General features: G+C 40.0%; 1 protein-coding gene across 5 annotated transcripts in view; it reads right to left on the bottom strand.

Annotated features, from left to right (window-relative positions):
* Positions 1-13,858: 13,858 nt before the first annotated feature.
* Positions 13,859-18,189, bottom strand: part of ARHGAP15 (Rho GTPase activating protein 15) — a 331,850-nt gene continuing 327,519 nt past the window's right edge. For all 5 annotated transcript variants that reach the window (XM_080599841.1, XM_080599840.1, XM_080599843.1 and 2 more), the window contains one exon: positions 13,859-15,148. In XM_080599841.1, the coding sequence (XP_080455967.1) occupies positions 14,965-15,148 (184 nt within the window). In that variant the 3' untranslated portion in view covers positions 13,859-14,964. The remainder of the gene's footprint in view (positions 15,149-18,189) is intronic.

The raw sequence follows: 18,189 nt of genomic DNA, 5'->3' as shown, positions 1-18,189 counted from the left end.
GGTGCTTGGTGTTTGTGCCTCAGACTTGTAGTTTTAAACTCCTGTAGGCGCTTGTCCTCAGAAGGACCACAAAGCTGCCCGTTTTCGTGCGTGGGGCTCGCCGTAGGGACGGAAATGTCTGTTCGTGCTATAAGCATTGTGTCCTCCAGGACCTCATTAAAAACCGCGGTTAAGCAATTTGTGAATATATGTATTATGGGATCTGTGCGTGCTGAATTATTAAAGGTGTGTGTGCAGGCCTGTGTACTTGCAACGGGATAAAGGGGGCGAGGGGTGTGAATTCGCACACGCAGTTTGTCTTGTTATCACACAGCGTCTGTGCTAGACACCCCTGCTGGTCCCCCCGTGAGGGAAACCAGGAGCTGTACAGGTAACACCTTAAACCACCCAGGCTCGGTCTGGGAAGAGGGACAGTGGTCCCCCAGATGACACAGAAAAATCTCTGGAGACACCTCACTGCAGCACCTCATTGAAGGGATCCCAAAAGAAAACGCATCTGCCTGTGCAGAGCTGCAAGCACATAAATAAGGAGTTCTGCTCTGCTTGGGGCACGTAACCAAGCCTGAAACATTTCCTTTGCTTTTCTACACCACAGAAAGTCCGCTGTGGCCGCGTCTTCACTGACTCTGTGAAGCTGCAGCATCTTGGAGGAACGCATTTGGATCCCATACAGTTGTGTAAGAACGTGGCTCGTTGCCTTTGGAGGCTCTTTTGAGGCATTGCTGTGGTGTGGCTAAACAATAGTGGTTTAGAGAAATGAAGACAGGGAAACCTCCAGCGTGCTATGGGGTTTTTGACCTTCCTCTGCCTGGGAAGCTTCATTTAGGGTAAGAAATTCTTTCTTCATCCTCAGCTTTTTTTTTTTTTTCCTCCTGAACATTCCCAGACATAGGCTGGGCATGGGGCTAAAGGTTTGCCTCTATATTTTGATTCCCCAAAGTGTATGACTGGTAAAAGAAAATATATGAAATATTTAGGAAAAATGGATTTAGTAATACTTGGACAGCATCATTTAAAAGTGAAAAATGTTGGCAAGGTGCAGAGAGATGTGGTGTGACCTAGCATGTCTAGAGCACTATTTTCTATGGTACCAAGTGCAGTAATTCTTCTGGCTCCTGAATTGTACATTATGTAGTCAAGTGGGAAATCCTTCTGAAATCTGTGAGGTTATTTCAAAAATGAAAATCAGACACATGACTGCAAAATATGCTGAACTGTGACCCCAGTCCTGAATGACATGTAAATCATCATTAATGGAGTTTGTTTTCTACTCCTGTGAGAGCAGCATGGCCCTGGCATCCCTGGCACGGTGATGATAGAGAGCAGTGGTGGGGTACTAGCTGCTTGTCTTGATGAAGCATCGATCCACCAAGTCCCTTGATTTACAAATATTTTGTCTCGATTCTTAGAACTGAAAATCACTAAAGAAAGCCAAGTGTTGTTGATAACTTGGTCTGGAAAAGAAGGAACATGGAGGCGTTGCAGATGTACAAGTTATAATTTGAACCTAGATTTAAAGCGATGCTTATAGTCCTGCAGGTTCTTTAATCTCAATGTTTAGATAATAGAACGGGTTTGGAAATACATAACTCACGGAGGCTCAAGGATCTGGAAGGCTGCATATAGACGGTTGCAGCCAGTAATCATCAATACGCTTCTGGAAAGTAGCAAGGATTTTGTCAGAGAAGGAGATTACTTATTTTTTTTCCCCACTATTTCAGTCCCCCGCCCCATCTTTTTTTCCTAGCTTGTGGAAACTTGATAGAAGCAAGTTGATATATATTAGCTCGATAATAATGGTTGGATAATGCTGTCAGAAAATCAAGGTGGTTCTTATGGACTAAATAGTGAATAAAATCTTGGACTTTTAATACCAGGTGCTATGCAACGCAGACACATTTGGTACCTTCTTCTACAGATGTCCGTGATCTTTAAAAGATGCATTTAAGTTTGAGGTTATTTAAAGATTCCTTTTTTTTTTTTTTTTAACTTGCCTTTTAGAATTTATTTAGCTATGCAAGATATCACCATACTCAGTATTTTTTATAATAAACATGTCTAGTCAAAGAAAGCATTAATGAAGCAATTCCCCAAATAAAACAGCCCATCATATCTGAGTTGCAGCAGAGAGAAAGTGTGGTCTTTGTAGTTTAATCAAGATCACAAGACTTGTTTTGAGCGTCTGTCATCTTTAATTTTACGGCACTTCATTTCAGAGTGGGACTGCCAGGGTCACATGCAATTAAAACACAGGCAAGATTTGTCTTGTGAAATCTTAACATAAAAAGTAATGTGTTACTCTATTTTAACTTTTCTACTGAACTCTGTGAACTCACTAATTACTTTTCCCCCTCTTGTCACCTTTTTGATACGACATGTATTTTATAGAGGAGATAGAAGTTTGGAGCTTTTTTTTTTTATATCATGCATATGATTGAGGATAACAAAATTAAACTGGAGAAAAAAGGAAATGTATTTTTCAGAAATACATTTTTAGAAATATCTGAGCATTACTGCTTCAATTACAAAGGGACTGGAGGATCAAATTCTAGGAAATAATGATTAATCTGCTTAACTAGGGCAGGTAGAAGTGTAATAGCAGACCAGGGATTTTAGTCAGGCCAATCACACAGACTGTAGTTTATTCTCTTGAGTGGGGTGACAGGGGAAGGGTAAAGGGACTTTAATGTGGTGGGCCATGAGAAGCACTAAAAGCTGGTATCTGTGTAGCTTCTTTATAGCTTTAGCCCGGTTGTTGCATCGTAGTGATCAGTAAATTGCATGGACCCTTATTAACCTTATTGATAAGGAGCTTAGGGAAGTCCCATTCAGTCCAGAATATATTCTTCTTTTTGTTCTCCTGTCTGTCTCGGTTTGCAGTCCCAGTCTCTTTGTACAGAAATCCTTTATGCTGCACCTCAAAATTCTGTGCGAGTGCTCTGCTCATTTAAGTTGGAGCAAGGGAACTGCGGAGCAGAAAGGGTTGGAGTACACATGGGGCCACAGGCCTATTTAAATATAGCTGGGACACCTGGAGAATGTTTGAAAAATTTCTTTTAAAGAATCTTTTATATTGTTCTTCTTTCAGTGCAGCTGGGGTCTGTGGGGATCAGGGGATTATTTTTGATACCTGTCTAAAAGAGTTATGTCTACACTGATTTCCATCCCTTGCTACTAATTAACCTTATTGTATACAGGAAACAGTCTATTTAATACCTGCATTCTTTCTGTAATGCCAAGTAAAATGAAATCTAGTGTGAAATCTAGTTAGCATTTGCCTTTTTGAAGTCATTTTTGAGTTTCCAGTCCTGGTGACTGTGACCTCAAAACTGAAAGCTATAAAAATGGCCCCAAATTCAGCTCAATGGGAGATCCTTGAAGATTCCCCATTCACCTGGACTTGCACGTGTAGTAAACTGCCCATCTTGGCACTTAAACAGCGTTTTCCCAGGAACCATCTATTTCTGGGTCACTCATGGCCCTCCCTGCGAAACACATACGTTCCTGCAGTTCCTCTGAAGTAAAGGGGTCTCCTCCTTTCTGCTGAAAGATCACACTTTGACTCTTTCAGTGCACAGAGACCTATAAAAATTTAAACAGCAATGGTAAAAACTGATACATTAAGGAGAACAAGGCATGATGATTAAAAAATGTTGCCAACAAAGGTAGAGGACGGTGAAGAATAGCTAGGTGACTTGAGATGGATTTTCGCTGGAAAACAGAGGGCAAAAATGTGGGATACGGACTGTATTTTAAGTGCCTTTTAAAGCCAAAACATTGATTTTGATCATGTCTGCTCCAACATGCAGATGTAGGAGTTCTTATCGTACAGTGTGGTCTTTGAAAAAAATATTCACTAAAATTAATTTTCTTATGCATTTCACCAAGAAATGTTCTTTTGGATGTTGTAAGGCTGAAGGGAACCCTATGGCCCTGCATTCGCTGTAGATCCCTAAGTACATCCCCAATTAAGTGTACACTAAAGGCAGAATTTGATTTCTTTTTTTTAAAATTTATTTATTTTAATAGGAGATTGTTTCACTTTGTGTAAGAGGGCTCAGGTTATGTGGGTGGGTTGTTCTCTTGCGGACAGGCCATCAGCACGAGTTTTGGAGTCTTTAACAACAAAATTATGAAGAAAGGGACTTCATTTAGTACTAAATTTGCTTCATTTAGTACAAAATGAAGATCTCAAGAACAAGGCTAGTCAAATGAAAGGACAAGAATAAATAAATAAAAACAACAAAACTTTTAAAAACTGTGTACCAATACTGACAACACAGATACTAAACAAAGGTTGGAATTGCTCATTTGAATTAAAGCTCAGTGGAAACACCAAAGGAATAGGTGTTGGTATCATTGTTTATCATTGTTGATATCATTGTTTATAGTCTATTTGGGAAGAATGAGAATGTTTCTAATCCTGCTGTGGCTTGTCAGATAACTTGGCTATTGGAAATGGTGCTTGATGGCAGAAATATAGTCTTATGGGCTTGAAGCACAGTGAGTACCTACGTGTCCCTCCCTATGGCTATGTGGCCACAGTGACAGGAGCGAGGATCCAAGATTTGTTTCAAGGAGACTGAAAGGTACCCCTGAATCTCTCTGTATATAATTAATCCTCAAGAAAAGGGAGAGATTTTTTTTTCCCCATTTTTTTCCCATTTTCTGTTTTCCTTCTATTTCCTTTATACTTATTTTGGTCAATAAAGCAACATTCATTTATGTTTTACACTATTCTTGTGAAAACACTGTTCTTGTAGTGCAGCCTTTCTGAAAACAGCAGAGAAATAATCTGGCTTAACTATAAAAGATTTTATTATTATTATTATTTTCTTCTTCTGCCTTTCCTACTAAGCTCCTCTGCAAAACAGCTAGAAATTTTCATTTTCAAAACATTAGTACAGCAAATTGCCATCTTTCTGTGCACGGCATTCTCTATGTACTCATCATCTGAATGATTCCGGATCACTCTCTGGCAGCGTGAGTCACAGCATGCCCTCATGCCTGCCTCTTTTTCAATTATATCTAAGAGGAAGACTGCTGGAGACCCATTTTTTTTCATCTTGCACAGGACCCCAAAAGTGCCAGATCTCATTTCAATATAATATTATGACAGTATGATAAAATGGATGTTAACAGGACACTGACTAATATGATCCGTGGAGAAATGATAGAACAATACCATATTGGGCAGATTGTATTACTAATGTACTTTTTATGGACACAAAATTCCTTTATAAATAGGGTCCTAAGATTTTATCCTTCTTTCTTATGATGCTAGGTGGTGTTCTAAGACATTCTGCAGCAGCACTGAAATTTTTGCATTCTTAAATGAAATACATGTATTTTATTTTATCGTAGAGCTACTTATATCACTCCCAATTTACTAATGAAACTTGGCATTCAAATGACTCATCAGCATGTAGTGCAAAGCATAAAAATAGATTAATGTAGCATACGTTTCTTTACCCATAAAAAAGCACCTTCATATAATCTCTGTGCTGTCTTATTCAACAAAAAGTATGTCATTTCCTTCCCGTAGCAGGTTGAGTTAAAAATGAGCTAAATGTGTGAGAAAGCCATTACTGCACTAATGAAAAGCTCGATACTGTTTGAATTTTTCATCATGGGATATTTGTTCTGCAGCACACAGCACTAATATTTACTGTCACTGGTACTGTATGCACGGTAATTAAGTTACAGTCATCAACGTGGTGGATGTTAAGCAAAGATGTTCCTGTGCAAGCTCGGACCTCATTCGCGGACATTTCCCATGAAACAGAGCTTCAGATGCTTGTAGGTTTGAATGATGGAGAGGTGGGAAGAGACAAAAGGTTAAAAAGATTTTGGTGTCTGATTTTACTGCAGTTGGACCTCGTGGTGGGAGCGTCCTCGCCCAGTGCAGTTACATGGTGGTCGTCTATCCAGAAGGGAGCCAGTTCAGCCAGACGCGTAGATATTAAAGTTTACCATGACTGGATTCTCTCTTTTTGTACTTAGTAATGTAATTGCTATACAGGAAGGGAGACAGTCGTCCTGGTTTCATGCGGTCTTTACAACCACAAGACTGATAAAAGCAGCCTCAGCTCCTTACTGACTGATCCGTGACCGCGTAAGGCAAACCAACGCCACCGTGGCTACTCTTACTCTAGCAGAGGGACTGAGGTTACAAGAAGATGTCTTGGAAAATTCATTATCCTCATTGCAAGTACGGACGGTGATCTTGTCTGCTTCTGCCGTGGTGGTAGGATGGTGCTGAGGGTGCTCTTGTTCATTCAGCCCGGAGCTCGGCAAGGGGCCAATGAACTACGCAGGGCTTCTTTATGGAAAGAGATTTCTTTCCATAAGCATAGTCTCTTCAGAGGGCACCAGAAAATCTGGAACATGCCAAATATCCAGATCGATCCAGCTTTTCCCTGCCGATTGGTCTATCCATTTTGATAGTGTCCTCTCCTCCCATGCTAGCTTTCCCCACCACTTAATGGTGCAGGCCGCATCTGGGCTGTTTTTGACACAAGTTGGACATGAGTTCCTGGAGATAACTGCCAGACACATCTGTTATTTGGTACATGTACATCTTTTATTTTGTACAGGTACGTGGTATAAGTTTAAGCAAATCGGAGACCTGTTCAGAGCTATCTAAACCTCAGGAACCTCTGGCATGTTTACAGCCAGATGAATTTCTGACAAATCCCACAGCTTTTTTTTTGCCATTAGGTGGGCACAGAAAGTCCCGAGACCTGACTGTGCGGCGTCTGTCACCCCTACTACTGGAGTCAGCGAGTCCAGCAGGAGCACGTCCTAACGGCAGAAGATCTACCCCCCCACACCACATTATGCTTGGCAAGTGGCCCGAGACAGATGCACGCTTGCTCCTTAATTAGTTAGTTTTTTCCTTCCTATCCCGCAAGTTCTCCTGGTGGCTTCCACAGGAGAGTGGCTGTAGGAAAGGCAGCTTGTGACCCCGGCAGCCTCGCAAAGTGCACTTGAATTACGGCAGAAAAAGACATCCCAACCTGATATGTGAGTGATAGATTCCTTCTGCACTGGGGCATGCTTGGGGTCAAATGCTCAAAATCTTTTATGAATGAATCCCCAGCTGTACAGATAAGAAGGGATTAAAAAAGATTTTGTCCACAAGGTAAAATCTAAGGTTTGGTTGTGTAGGAAGTATTTGGGCTCTGAAGCAATTAAAGCTTTATGTGAGTCAATAGGAATCTCTGCATCCCAGAAAGACTTTTTTATGGAGTTTCTTGTAATGCCAGCCACTGCAGGGCTGCCTGAGCAGAAGGTACAGCACTCTCCCAGCTTGGCCTGCAGCCCTTTCGGCCACAGATATCAAGGTTCACCTCTCTTCCCTTCTTGTTACAAAGCAATATTTTCCTAGCATCTGACGATGATCCCAGAGAAAGATGGCATTACTTCTGAGATGCAGCCTTCATCTTTATTTGCATTTAACAAATTTCTGTAGCAGCACCAAAAACACTCTATTTTAACAGAAAAAAAAAACATAACAAAAAGGTAGTAAAAATGAACAGAAATGTTGTTCAGTGATGATATGTGTCATATGTATTGGCAGAAAATGGAAGAAATATTTTAATTTAGGATCTTTCTACTTTAAAGCACCCCATGCCCTTGATCCCTCCCAACAAATTTTCCTAGCTTCCTTAAAGCCATTTGGGATATTATCTGAGAACTGGATTATTGAGGACCTATACTCCAGGGAGAGTATTTCCAAGGCTGAAATACAGGAATACCCTTCCTTGAACCTAGTATCTTGTGTCCTGAGGGTCCAGACACATGCTCAGGTAGAAGGCAACTGGGGGATCAGAGTCACTTCTATCTCCTTTATCCATTACTAGGACTTCTACTTGACAGAGGAAACTGGCTTAGATTATGGAAAAAAGCCAGTTTGCTCTATCAGTAGCTGCTCTGTTTCTTCCAGATGGTGGAAAAAGAGGCCTTTGTCCTCCCTCTTGTCTGCTCACACCCTATTCAGCCATCACAGAGGATGAGTAACTCATAACATCTCACATCTTTTCCATCAGTGCTTGTGCTTAGTCTGTCTGAGCCACTTAAAAGCCCCAACTTTTTAATGTATTAGTTGGAGCTAATGTGCTTCCTGATGGGCTCTCAAGAACGGGAGAGCCTTTGTCCCTGTGCCGGAGGCTTTCTGAAGATGGAAGCACACACGGGACAGGAAAACGCACACCCAGAAAGCTCACCAGGTCCTAGTTCAATTTCTCGTGTTTTGGGGAGGGTGTTCAGTTGTCCAGCCAGGGAGATGTTTTGATTTCAAAAACCATTCTTTTCTTCCCCTTGTTTTGGGAAATGAGAAAAATATATAAAAGCATGTTATTAATAAAACATCTATTATGCCCATGGGACAGAGGTCCTTCCGTGTTGTTTAGATGGCATGTTTGTTGTTGACGTCTCTCTTTTCTCTGAGTATGCACAGAACCCTGAAATCCTTTTACATTTTTAATAAGATTATTTCTTTTTTTTTTTCAATCTGGTGCAAGAAAACCACATCTGCAATATGCATACTACTCTCTAAAACTGCAGCATCAGAGGGAAAGCATTGACAGTGTTTTGGCTATCTGCGGTTCAAGGCGGTGACGTGAGAAAGAATGATACCAGCGTCCTTGAGAAGGTGCTTGTGTTTTGCACCTCAGGACATGTTTAAGGTACCTGAGTTTCAGCTCTCACATTTGAGGTGAAGCATGTCAAAAGCACAAGATTTGGAATTTGGTTTGCTTTCCAACAAACAGTACTTGGGAAACCTGCATCAGCCAATGTTGTTGTGTTGCTTTGTCTGAACTTGAGCGTCTTATGGGGTCAGGCAATGATCAGCCCGATGTTCCTGCAACACTGCATGTCCTGGGTGGTAAAAGAGGTTAGATGTGGGTTGGATCAGGGATTAGAAGATAGGCTTTTGTCATCTGAACAGCCAGGAAATTGCCGTTAGCCATCAGCCTGACAGAGCCACGTCTATCAGGAAGAGGGCTACCGTGCACACACGCGGGTGTTTTTGCTGGGGTAGGTGTATACACTGGGCATACCCAAGGCATATGCAGAGCATGTGGCATACTTTTTGTCATTGCTATTATTACACATACAGATATGCTATTATCATCCCCGTGGGAAGGCTGTGGCCTCCCTCAGCTGCTCCTGCTCCTGGTGTTTTTGGTCAGAGCACAAGACCTGCTGCTGGGCAGTCTCTTTTTTCTGCCTTCCCTCTTCCTGACCCTCAGGGCTAGTAATGCTCCTGACTGGGACTCCAACCAGTGCAAGGTGAGATAGCCACCAAGGAGGAACCAGCAGCACCGAAATGTTGTATGGATGGACCAGAATAACACTTAGGTCCCCAAATTCCCTTGTGAATCTGGTCCATTGGGAGTGTTAAGGACAATGCAGTTCTTCAGTGCAGAGGAGCAATCAAATACAAACAAGCAGCTTGATTCTTTAATGGGCTGAAAAGAGATCAATAAGGAAGATATTAAGGATCCTTGGATCCTTTCACCTTGAATATTTATTTTTTTGTTGTTGTTTTGTTTTGTTTCAAAAGGGCAGAATAGATACAAAGAGCATCCAGTGAAAGACAAAGCAAGTTATAAGAGGTGTGGCAGATCTTCCATGCAAGGGAAGCTTAAATTGATTAAGAGACAAATGAGAGGTGATATGTTAGTGGTATATAGGATAGTGAATTGCCAGAAGAGGTCAGTCAGACGATCCTATTTAGCCTTTCCCATAAATCAAGAGCAAGTGGAGTGCCATACAATAATGCTAAAAGCTAATGAATTTAAAAGTGATACAAGTAAAATATTTTCTTACATGGTGCATAATTAACCTGGGAAATTCATCAGATACCATTAAGACAAAGAGCCTAGCAGGACTGAAAATGGATAATAAGTGACAGAAACTACATAAAGATAGAAACGTATACAGGGAGTTTAGACATTTACTTGCTGCCTGGGGCTGCAAAAAAACATCCCCTGTGGGAAAGCAAGATGTAATGATTGGACTCCTTGCATCTATTTCACTGCAGTGGGCAGGCTGGAGCTGAGTACTGGGCTGGTGAACTGCTTTCGATATGGTCAATATGATCACTTGTGTTTTCCAGAGCAGAGGGCACACCTCCACCTACCCCAAAGGGCAACCAGAAAACATCCAAAAAGCTTCTGAGCTTCTGAAAAAGCTTCTGAGCTTTGAGCCAATATAGAAGTCATGGGTGGGGAGGTGGCCATGTGTCTGGGAGATAAAAGGAGTGGCTAAGAGACTTATGGATGGGAGCTGAGCATGGGAATTGTGTTTTGACGCAGGCGAAGGAGAATCATGTGAAATTTATGAGTCTGCCTTTTATTAACTGAAATGTGCTCTAAAATGGTGGTGTTTTGTGGGTAATTAATTGGCGTGCATTCTGAACTTGCAGTGTTTTATGGTCCCTCTTAAACTTATTAAACAAAGCTGTCAGCTTCTACTGGAGGTGTAAGATACTGCCCCAGGTTTTACAGCGTGCGGGTAGCTTTTTGGAGGTGCACGGCCAGGCTGCTCTGCAGTGTGGCAATGGGTTCCTGCACTTCTGAAGCATCTCTGAGGGTTTAAGGGTAAGAGCTGAGTGCTTCCAACAACCCCAGTGCAGTACTATGCGGGTGATTGAAGAGGAAGCAAGGGGGTAAAATATAAAAATTCTGGAAAAAAAAAAAAAAAGGAAAAAAAGAAAAAAAGAAGAAGAGAATGTGGCTGAATAAAATGAGAACTAAACCACAGTGTTCTCCCTTGGCATGGCTGGTTCTGTGCCTCAGTTTCTCACACGACCAGTAGTGGTACTGGATCCTTAGTTCTCTTGTCTTGAGTTTTGGGAGCTCTGGTCTTTTTAACTCCAATATATCCTTTACAAAACTGATGTGAAAACTCGTGTTTTCTATGTAATATACAATTGTATCTTTCTAACAGGGATCCTCATCCTTCGTAAGGATAAGGAAAACCAGTGAATTAATTCATGTAGTTTTTCAGGTACTTTTGGATATATGCAGCTGTTGAGTGTAAAAATAACCTGTGGTATATTATTATTGTTATATATATAATTGGCACAAGGATGTGATTGCTGTTTTGATAGCATCCTGTAAGCATTCCCTTGGTGAAGCCTGCTGACTATCAGGGGCTCCAGAGCTCAAGCAGCAAAGGGTTTGTTTGCTCCTGTCCTCAGCAGACCACTTGCTGGAGATGTTTCTCTTGTGTTGCCCTTGCTCTTTAGGGAAGGCTTTTCTCTGTTGTCTGAAATGAGTGCTAGGGAAGGTTCTTCTGTTCTGCAAAACAAGCATTGCCCTGGGTCCCATTTTTGCATCCTGCAAAAATCAGAATTTGTTATTGAGACCTGCATCCACGATTACGCTCAGCTTCCCTGTGCTCCATGTTTCCTTTATGAAGCAGGAATGCAGTGCACAGGAACCTGCTGTGCAGTGATAATATGTGTGTTCCCCGAGGCTTGTCTTTCAGCCTCTGCTGAGAATTAACCATGTAAAATCTATGTGCTGCCTGATTACAGTGGTGGGTGATTGTGGTCCCAACTTCTTGCTTTCTTCCAAACTCCGCCCATGGTCCATATACTCTGTAGTAATTGATTAGCTGAACTCCTTGAGTGCCTCAGGTTGGATTGCAGTCTTTGGCTCCGTTGCAACATGAGCTGCTTACAGAATCAGACTGAATGGTACCTGCGCTGTAGCTGGCCTAGCAGAGAATTAAAGAGCTATTAAGATATATATTGCTCTGTGCGTGTGTATATATATATATATTTACACACATATATATGTAAATAAAAAGAGAGATGGAAATGTGTTCAGGGCAGTTTACATGTCTTCTAGCTCAGCAAGATCAGTCTGTCTCATTCTGTTTCTCGGAAATTCTGTTTTTCAGTTGAATTTCTTGAGTAAAAACTGACAATTTTCTTGTAAAAGGATAAACTTCAATCAGTTAGTTTTTTTTTTCCAAACGAGAAATACTCATTTTAGTTCCATTACAGATCTCCTTCCAATGTCTTCTTTTACTGCAGAAATCCCAGTAATTAGGACAGCTGCCTTTTCACACCAGTTTGAGTAAAAGCTGATTTTTATAGGGAGAAGATGCAGATAAACACAGGGATTCTTGGACAAATAACTCTGCTGCATTATCAGCCTTCATTTTTCTGATCGTTTGCTAGTAATAGTGACAGCTCGTTGCTTAAGTTATTTGAGATTTTTCTCAAACTGAAGCCTACACCTGAAGAAAAGGTCTTCTGCAAGTCTAATTTTGGCACACTAAGGACTTTAAGCAAAAGTTTTACCAATTCGTAGCAAATATTGTTATAAGCACTACCTGCAGGAGCAATGCAGGCCCGGTGTGATACAGGCCCAGTGATTTGCTCATACTGGATGGAGGCCGGACTTGGTCACTTTGGGTTTTGGAAATGGATGTGTCCAGCTGCTTTCTGGCCCTGGGGGCTGATGTCCAGAGCCATGGGGCTGGATCTTTGACTTTGACCAACAGCGAAGGCAGTAATTTCCCCCCCTGTGTTCAGGTAGATATTCAGGACAGTGAAAATCTGGGCTCTTGGGGACATGAGCATGTTGATGGCAAGGCGTGGTTGGTCCTTTCTGTTGTTTGGACAGGAAAAAGGATAGACATCTGCTGCACACCCCAGACACGTAGGCTTCTCTTGTGAGACCCACTTGTGTCCTCGCAGAATCGGCTACCCACATATCAGACTTCTATCTTTAACAAAGCATTGAATAGAGAAGTCACCACATTTGTGCAGAACTCACGTAGGCACCCTTTAAAACAGAAGAAAGACTTGTATGTCTAAAAGTTTGCTTGTATTTCTGTTTTTTTTAAATCTCAACCAAACCAGTTGATCTTATAAAAAGATACAGCCTCATTTCATAAGCCTTTTCTTGCTTATAAAAACAAGAGGAGTCTCCATGCTCCAAAGAAAGCTTAAAGGAAGATTAATTAATTAATTAAGAATCTTTTCTTCTGAGTGCAACAGGATCCAAGTAACAAGTGAACTTTTCATTTCCAGTAATAGCAGAAATTACTTCAATAGCATGATTGTGAGCACCCGTGGGGCCATAATGTGAATGGTCTTTATTAAGGAATAGACTGAACTTCTGACTATCTTTCTTCTAGTCATTTCCACAGGCTATAAACAGCGCCTGGTTTGTTGCTATTAAAAGAGTCTAAAGACGACGATACTGAAAAGCATTACTGTTTAAGTACTCATGGCTTGACATGAACATGAAAAATATTTTCTTGAAAGTGAAGTGAATTTGGGTTCTTCAGAATGTTAGGGTTTCATTAGGAAGCGGTTATGTTGAATACTTGTGATATAGTGGGATAGTATTTTGTTTTTATGTTTTTCATTTTAATTGCTGGTCATTACCCCTCTGTTTCGCTTGATTTTTTTGGACGTTCCAGTCCATGGGAGGTCAGAAAATATCATGGGGCCAGTGGGTTCAAACGCTTTTTATGTTTCCTTGGTGGTATTTTCTGCCCATTTTAGTACCTGATGAAAGAGCCTGGTCTTGGTTAATGATCAAGCCTCATTATGTATTTTTTCCATAAATGACTGCTCTGAGGAGCAACCTTTCCTGAATAACACGGTATTTTGTAAAATGATGCTAAGTAAAACTGGAGTAATCCATGATCTGCTGAGGTGATATTGAAGACATATCTCTTGTGCACAGCAGACCTATGCATTAATCCTATGTTTTGGGGTCTTTAATTGCTTTAAATATTTGCTTCTAGATCTGTGTTTCACACATCTTATTTACATGGTTTATTTTTCATTTTGTGAACAAATCGATAACCAGACAGACTCTTTACCACACTGGATTAGTTTTATTTATTCTCTTTGAACTTGATTAAAAAGCTGTCAAACATAAGTCTACATTTTATCAGCAGAATACTTTTACAAAACAGGGTAGGAGATGTGTATAGCTGGAAACATACATTTCAAAATGAAACAATATTTGATATATTCTAGACAGTTACCCTTTTGTTTATCCATGACAACTGAAACTAACCATCAAATGCATAAATTGATTCAAGTCTAGCCAAGTAATCCTAAGGGCATATGAAAAGGCTTTTTTTAAAGTTCTTTCTAGATGAATTTAATGTAGTTCACCAATAAAGCATCCTCAGGAGCACAATACAAATGCTACAGAACATGAGATAGCTGGGGAAAGCGGGCAGATGTACAGTGTGATGAAGAATCAAAATGGATGTTACATTAAAATGAGCAGTCATGCAATGTCTTCATTTCATGTACTGCATTTAAGTAAAAACGCCAAAGTTCCAATTTTTTTTCCTTTTTTTTTTTTTAGGCACTGTTATGCAAATAGTGAGAGACTGTTGTTTTTTTTTCTTCCTTTCTTTTTCTTTTTTTTTTTTTTTCATAATTTGTTTAAATGTATTAAATGCATTCCTTTTTTAGAACTCCTGGAGTAGGGGAATTGTTTACGTATCATGTCTTTAACTTTCAATACATATCAAAGAGAAAGGTAAATTATACTTGGATTACCTAGATAAAATGTGGTATCTGTTTTAATTTGTTGTTTTTTATTCCATTTTCCACCAGTCTCCTCAATTACCATTTGTCTTTCTGTGCCATTGCATATGTTGGTAAACAGCATTTTCTATGGTCCGTGGCCATATGCTGTATGCTCAGCTTGCAAAAAAAATGACACTTGGAGTGCTAGCATAATGAAACTCTCAAAGGGTTAATGCAGAATACATATAGGCAAATGTTGACAATATTTTTTATTCCAATGTTTGAAAATTAAACACAAAATCATCATTAAGTTTTCACAAAATGAGGCATCTGTCACTTGAAAGAAAAAAATATTTCAGAAATATGTTTACAGAAATGTAAAAATATTAGACATCAAGACAGATGTGAACGTTTTCAATAACAGGCCCTGTCTGTCAGTCTTCCTCAGAGACGAAGATCTTGCTGTACTCACTCAACATAAGTTCAACTATCTGGTTTTGGTACAGCATGTGGACTGCCATGTTCCCTGTCTCCTTTTCAGGTCTAAGGAGCGTTGGTCCAAACACAATTCCTAAGCTTTGTGTTGACATAAGATTCACGGATTCCTTGGCTGCTATCCTGTTGACGAAAGGAAAGAATTGGTTAAAAAAGAGGGATGTCAAAGGAGTCGCTATTGCATTAGAACTATACAGAGGCACTTTCCGTTTTTTATTTTTTTTTACTGATTCTCCTATCATGGATGTTTGGTTGGTTGAGTTAGCAGAAAGGAAGAAAAGAGGGAGGGAAGGGATGACTTCTGCCAGCCTGATGAGCAATGAAAGGAGATGGAGGTCTAAAGCCCAGCCTACAATTCATTTATATCGGGGTACTGTTGGCTGCTGCTTTCTGGTGACTGACCATTAGTTCATGTGTGTGCTGTAAGGGAATAATTTCTGACCTCATGCATTTAAATACCGAAAATAGGGAGTGCCCTATATGTTAATCAATACACTGAATCAAGCACTGTTGGTGCTAACAGTTTTGGTGGCTTCAGGGAGAAGCCTCCCTGCTTCTTGTAGCATGGTCTCCTGCACTGAAAGAGTTGGGTAAATATAAAAGGGCCCTTAATATAAAGCTCACATGAAACACATTCCTTCTGCTAATTTAAATCCAATAAAGTTAGTATGCTCTGAAATGGATTGTGAAATTTATATAACTAAAGACTTTTGCATGCCTTATCCTGACACAAAGTTTCTTAAGAGACACTGAGACCACATACCTTAATGGGATGACTTAGAAAATAATGGTAAGGATTATAACCTTTGATATCTTTATTACCCACAAATTATGAGAGGGGGACCATTATTATTAAAAGTTGATCTTTTGTCTGTATTAAGACTTAATATTCTCGTGGAAATGACATTAAGGATTGAGAAGTCTGGTCTAAGAACAATATAGGTTTAACGGATGGAGTTTAGGTAGGCAGTTTCGCATAAATCTCTGCGGCGCTGAGTATGAACTAAGTAGAAATCCATTTCCTTCCACCCTCCAGAATATATAAAATATCCTAGGCTGGAAAGACTAGTAAATGAAGATACGTATTTTGCAAATAAATTACACAGCTTTACAAGGATTGTGAACTAAATGTAACTTTAATATGTAAATGTTTGAATTTATGGCTGCTTCCCTAACAGGTTAGTTTTAACTCAGATATTTCAAGAGTACAGTTGAAGCCAAGTCCTGCTTTCCACCTTCTCTCCCTATTTGTCACTCATTCACCTTTTTAAAGTCCAGAAAGCAATTTAAGAATCATCATAGCTGTCTCTGTTTTGCTATACCTATTACTGAATTGACAGCAATCTTAACTATAAGTGAAAGAAACTTCATAAGGCTTGGGTTCAGGCACTTAAAAAAAGGTTTCTTTCATGTTCGTGGGCGTTCGTTGCACAGCAAAGAGTATCTTCTTGTGGATTTCTGCCAATCTTGTCATTTACCACATTCCTTGAACATTGATGCTCATGGATTTTTCCATATTTAAATAGGAAACATTACTGAGTTCTGCCTCATGCTTGTAACCGTGGTGTCCATTGCACAAAACACTCTCCATATGGCACTAATCAGATTGGCTTAATTATTTGTTTCTTAAAATATAGCATCTTTACTATAAATTAAAAAATAATTATGTTTCCTCTGTGGTAAGATTAACATATCATCACTTAGGAATCCAGAAAGTCTCAAAAGTTAGTAGTTTTGTTGCCAAATGACTGTGTGGGCTTCTGATGGACGTCACACATATTTATCACAATTAAAAAAGTTTGTCACAGGGATGGCAGGGTTATTTTCCTCAATGCTACTTATGCAGAAGGACATACATGGAGTTTGAGGTGTCCTTGTGAGAAGGACTTGTTTTTGTTGAGCATGTTACATGCTAGAAGTTGGAAACCTTATAAAATATTTGCAGACGATGTTGGGCATAGGTAGAGATGTTAGTTCACCAGGGAAAAAATCCTATTCAGCAGCTCTATGGTTTTGCAATGAGGTGGTGTTGACAACGGACAGCATCAATGAAGCTGGATCAGAAAGACTTTGCAGGGAGCAGGAGGCCATGGATCATGGATGAGCAGAATCAGGGTAAAGAATGGTCGTGGTGGGGTGGGAAAAGGGCTTGATAAAATGAAAGGAGAGGAAGGATCTGATTACGTTCTTCTGTAAAATTTGGAGCAAGATCATAGCATCACCTAGGTTGGAAAAGACCTTCCAGATCATCAAGTCCAACCATCAACATGTTATTTCTGATGTGGACACAGAAAATAGAAGATGAATAGCCAATCCCTCTGCCCTTCCCTGCCACCTTCTGAAGCAGAATAATTCCCTTTGCTTTCCCTGGAGATGCAGTCCTGCACACAAAGACCTGTTTGAGTGGAGATGGTCTGCAATCACTCAGCTCTCAGGAGGTGAGGGTATGGCATGAAGCATGATGTTCATGGTGTGCATTGGCGATGGAGAGGAACCTGTTGTGGTGCACTGACATGGAGCATGGCACTGAAAAAATCCACACTTACAGGGAGGCAGTAAGTCTAACATTAGTTTAATAATTATTATATGGACAAAATCTATTGAAAATTCTTCAGGTTTTCTATCTATTCTTGCAGTTGTATTTGTTTTGATGACCATAACAACAAAAAATTCTAAGCCAAGGAAACAGAATTACTTTTCAGGAAAGTCTCAGTAGTTAAATGATTTGTGGCAAAATACAGCTACTGGAGGGAAAGAAAGAAGGAATTCAATCCAGCCTGAAGAAAATAATTATGACTTTGGGACCTTATGCCATTTTAAATTACAAATATTTACCAATGAAATTGCATAACTGATGTTTTTTTCATCTGTCCACACAAGGAAAAAAGTCAAAGCAAAACAAAAACAAATATACACAATTTAAGCTGTTACTGTAGCTGCTAAGTGAAACTCAGTTGTTAAAAGGGAAAAACCTTAAAAAATGGGCAAGAATTTCTTTTTCTGGCACAAAAAAGAACAGAAAGAGTAACACACCGCTTAGAACATAAAAAGGGAAAGGAAATGCCAGAGCTACGTTTTGTCAAGCCTAACTGAAAGGAGCAATGATCTATCAATTTAAGATCATTTTAGAAACAATCTGTAATCCAGGCCTACAGATGTTGGAA

This window comes from Anser brachyrhynchus (genome assembly GCF_964034855.1).
Source record: "Anser brachyrhynchus genome assembly, chromosome: 7".
Taxonomy (NCBI): domain Eukaryota; kingdom Metazoa; phylum Chordata; class Aves; order Anseriformes; family Anatidae; genus Anser; species Anser brachyrhynchus.
The sequence above is the reverse complement of the archived record's forward strand: the minus strand, read 5'-3'. Positions and strand labels throughout refer to the sequence as shown.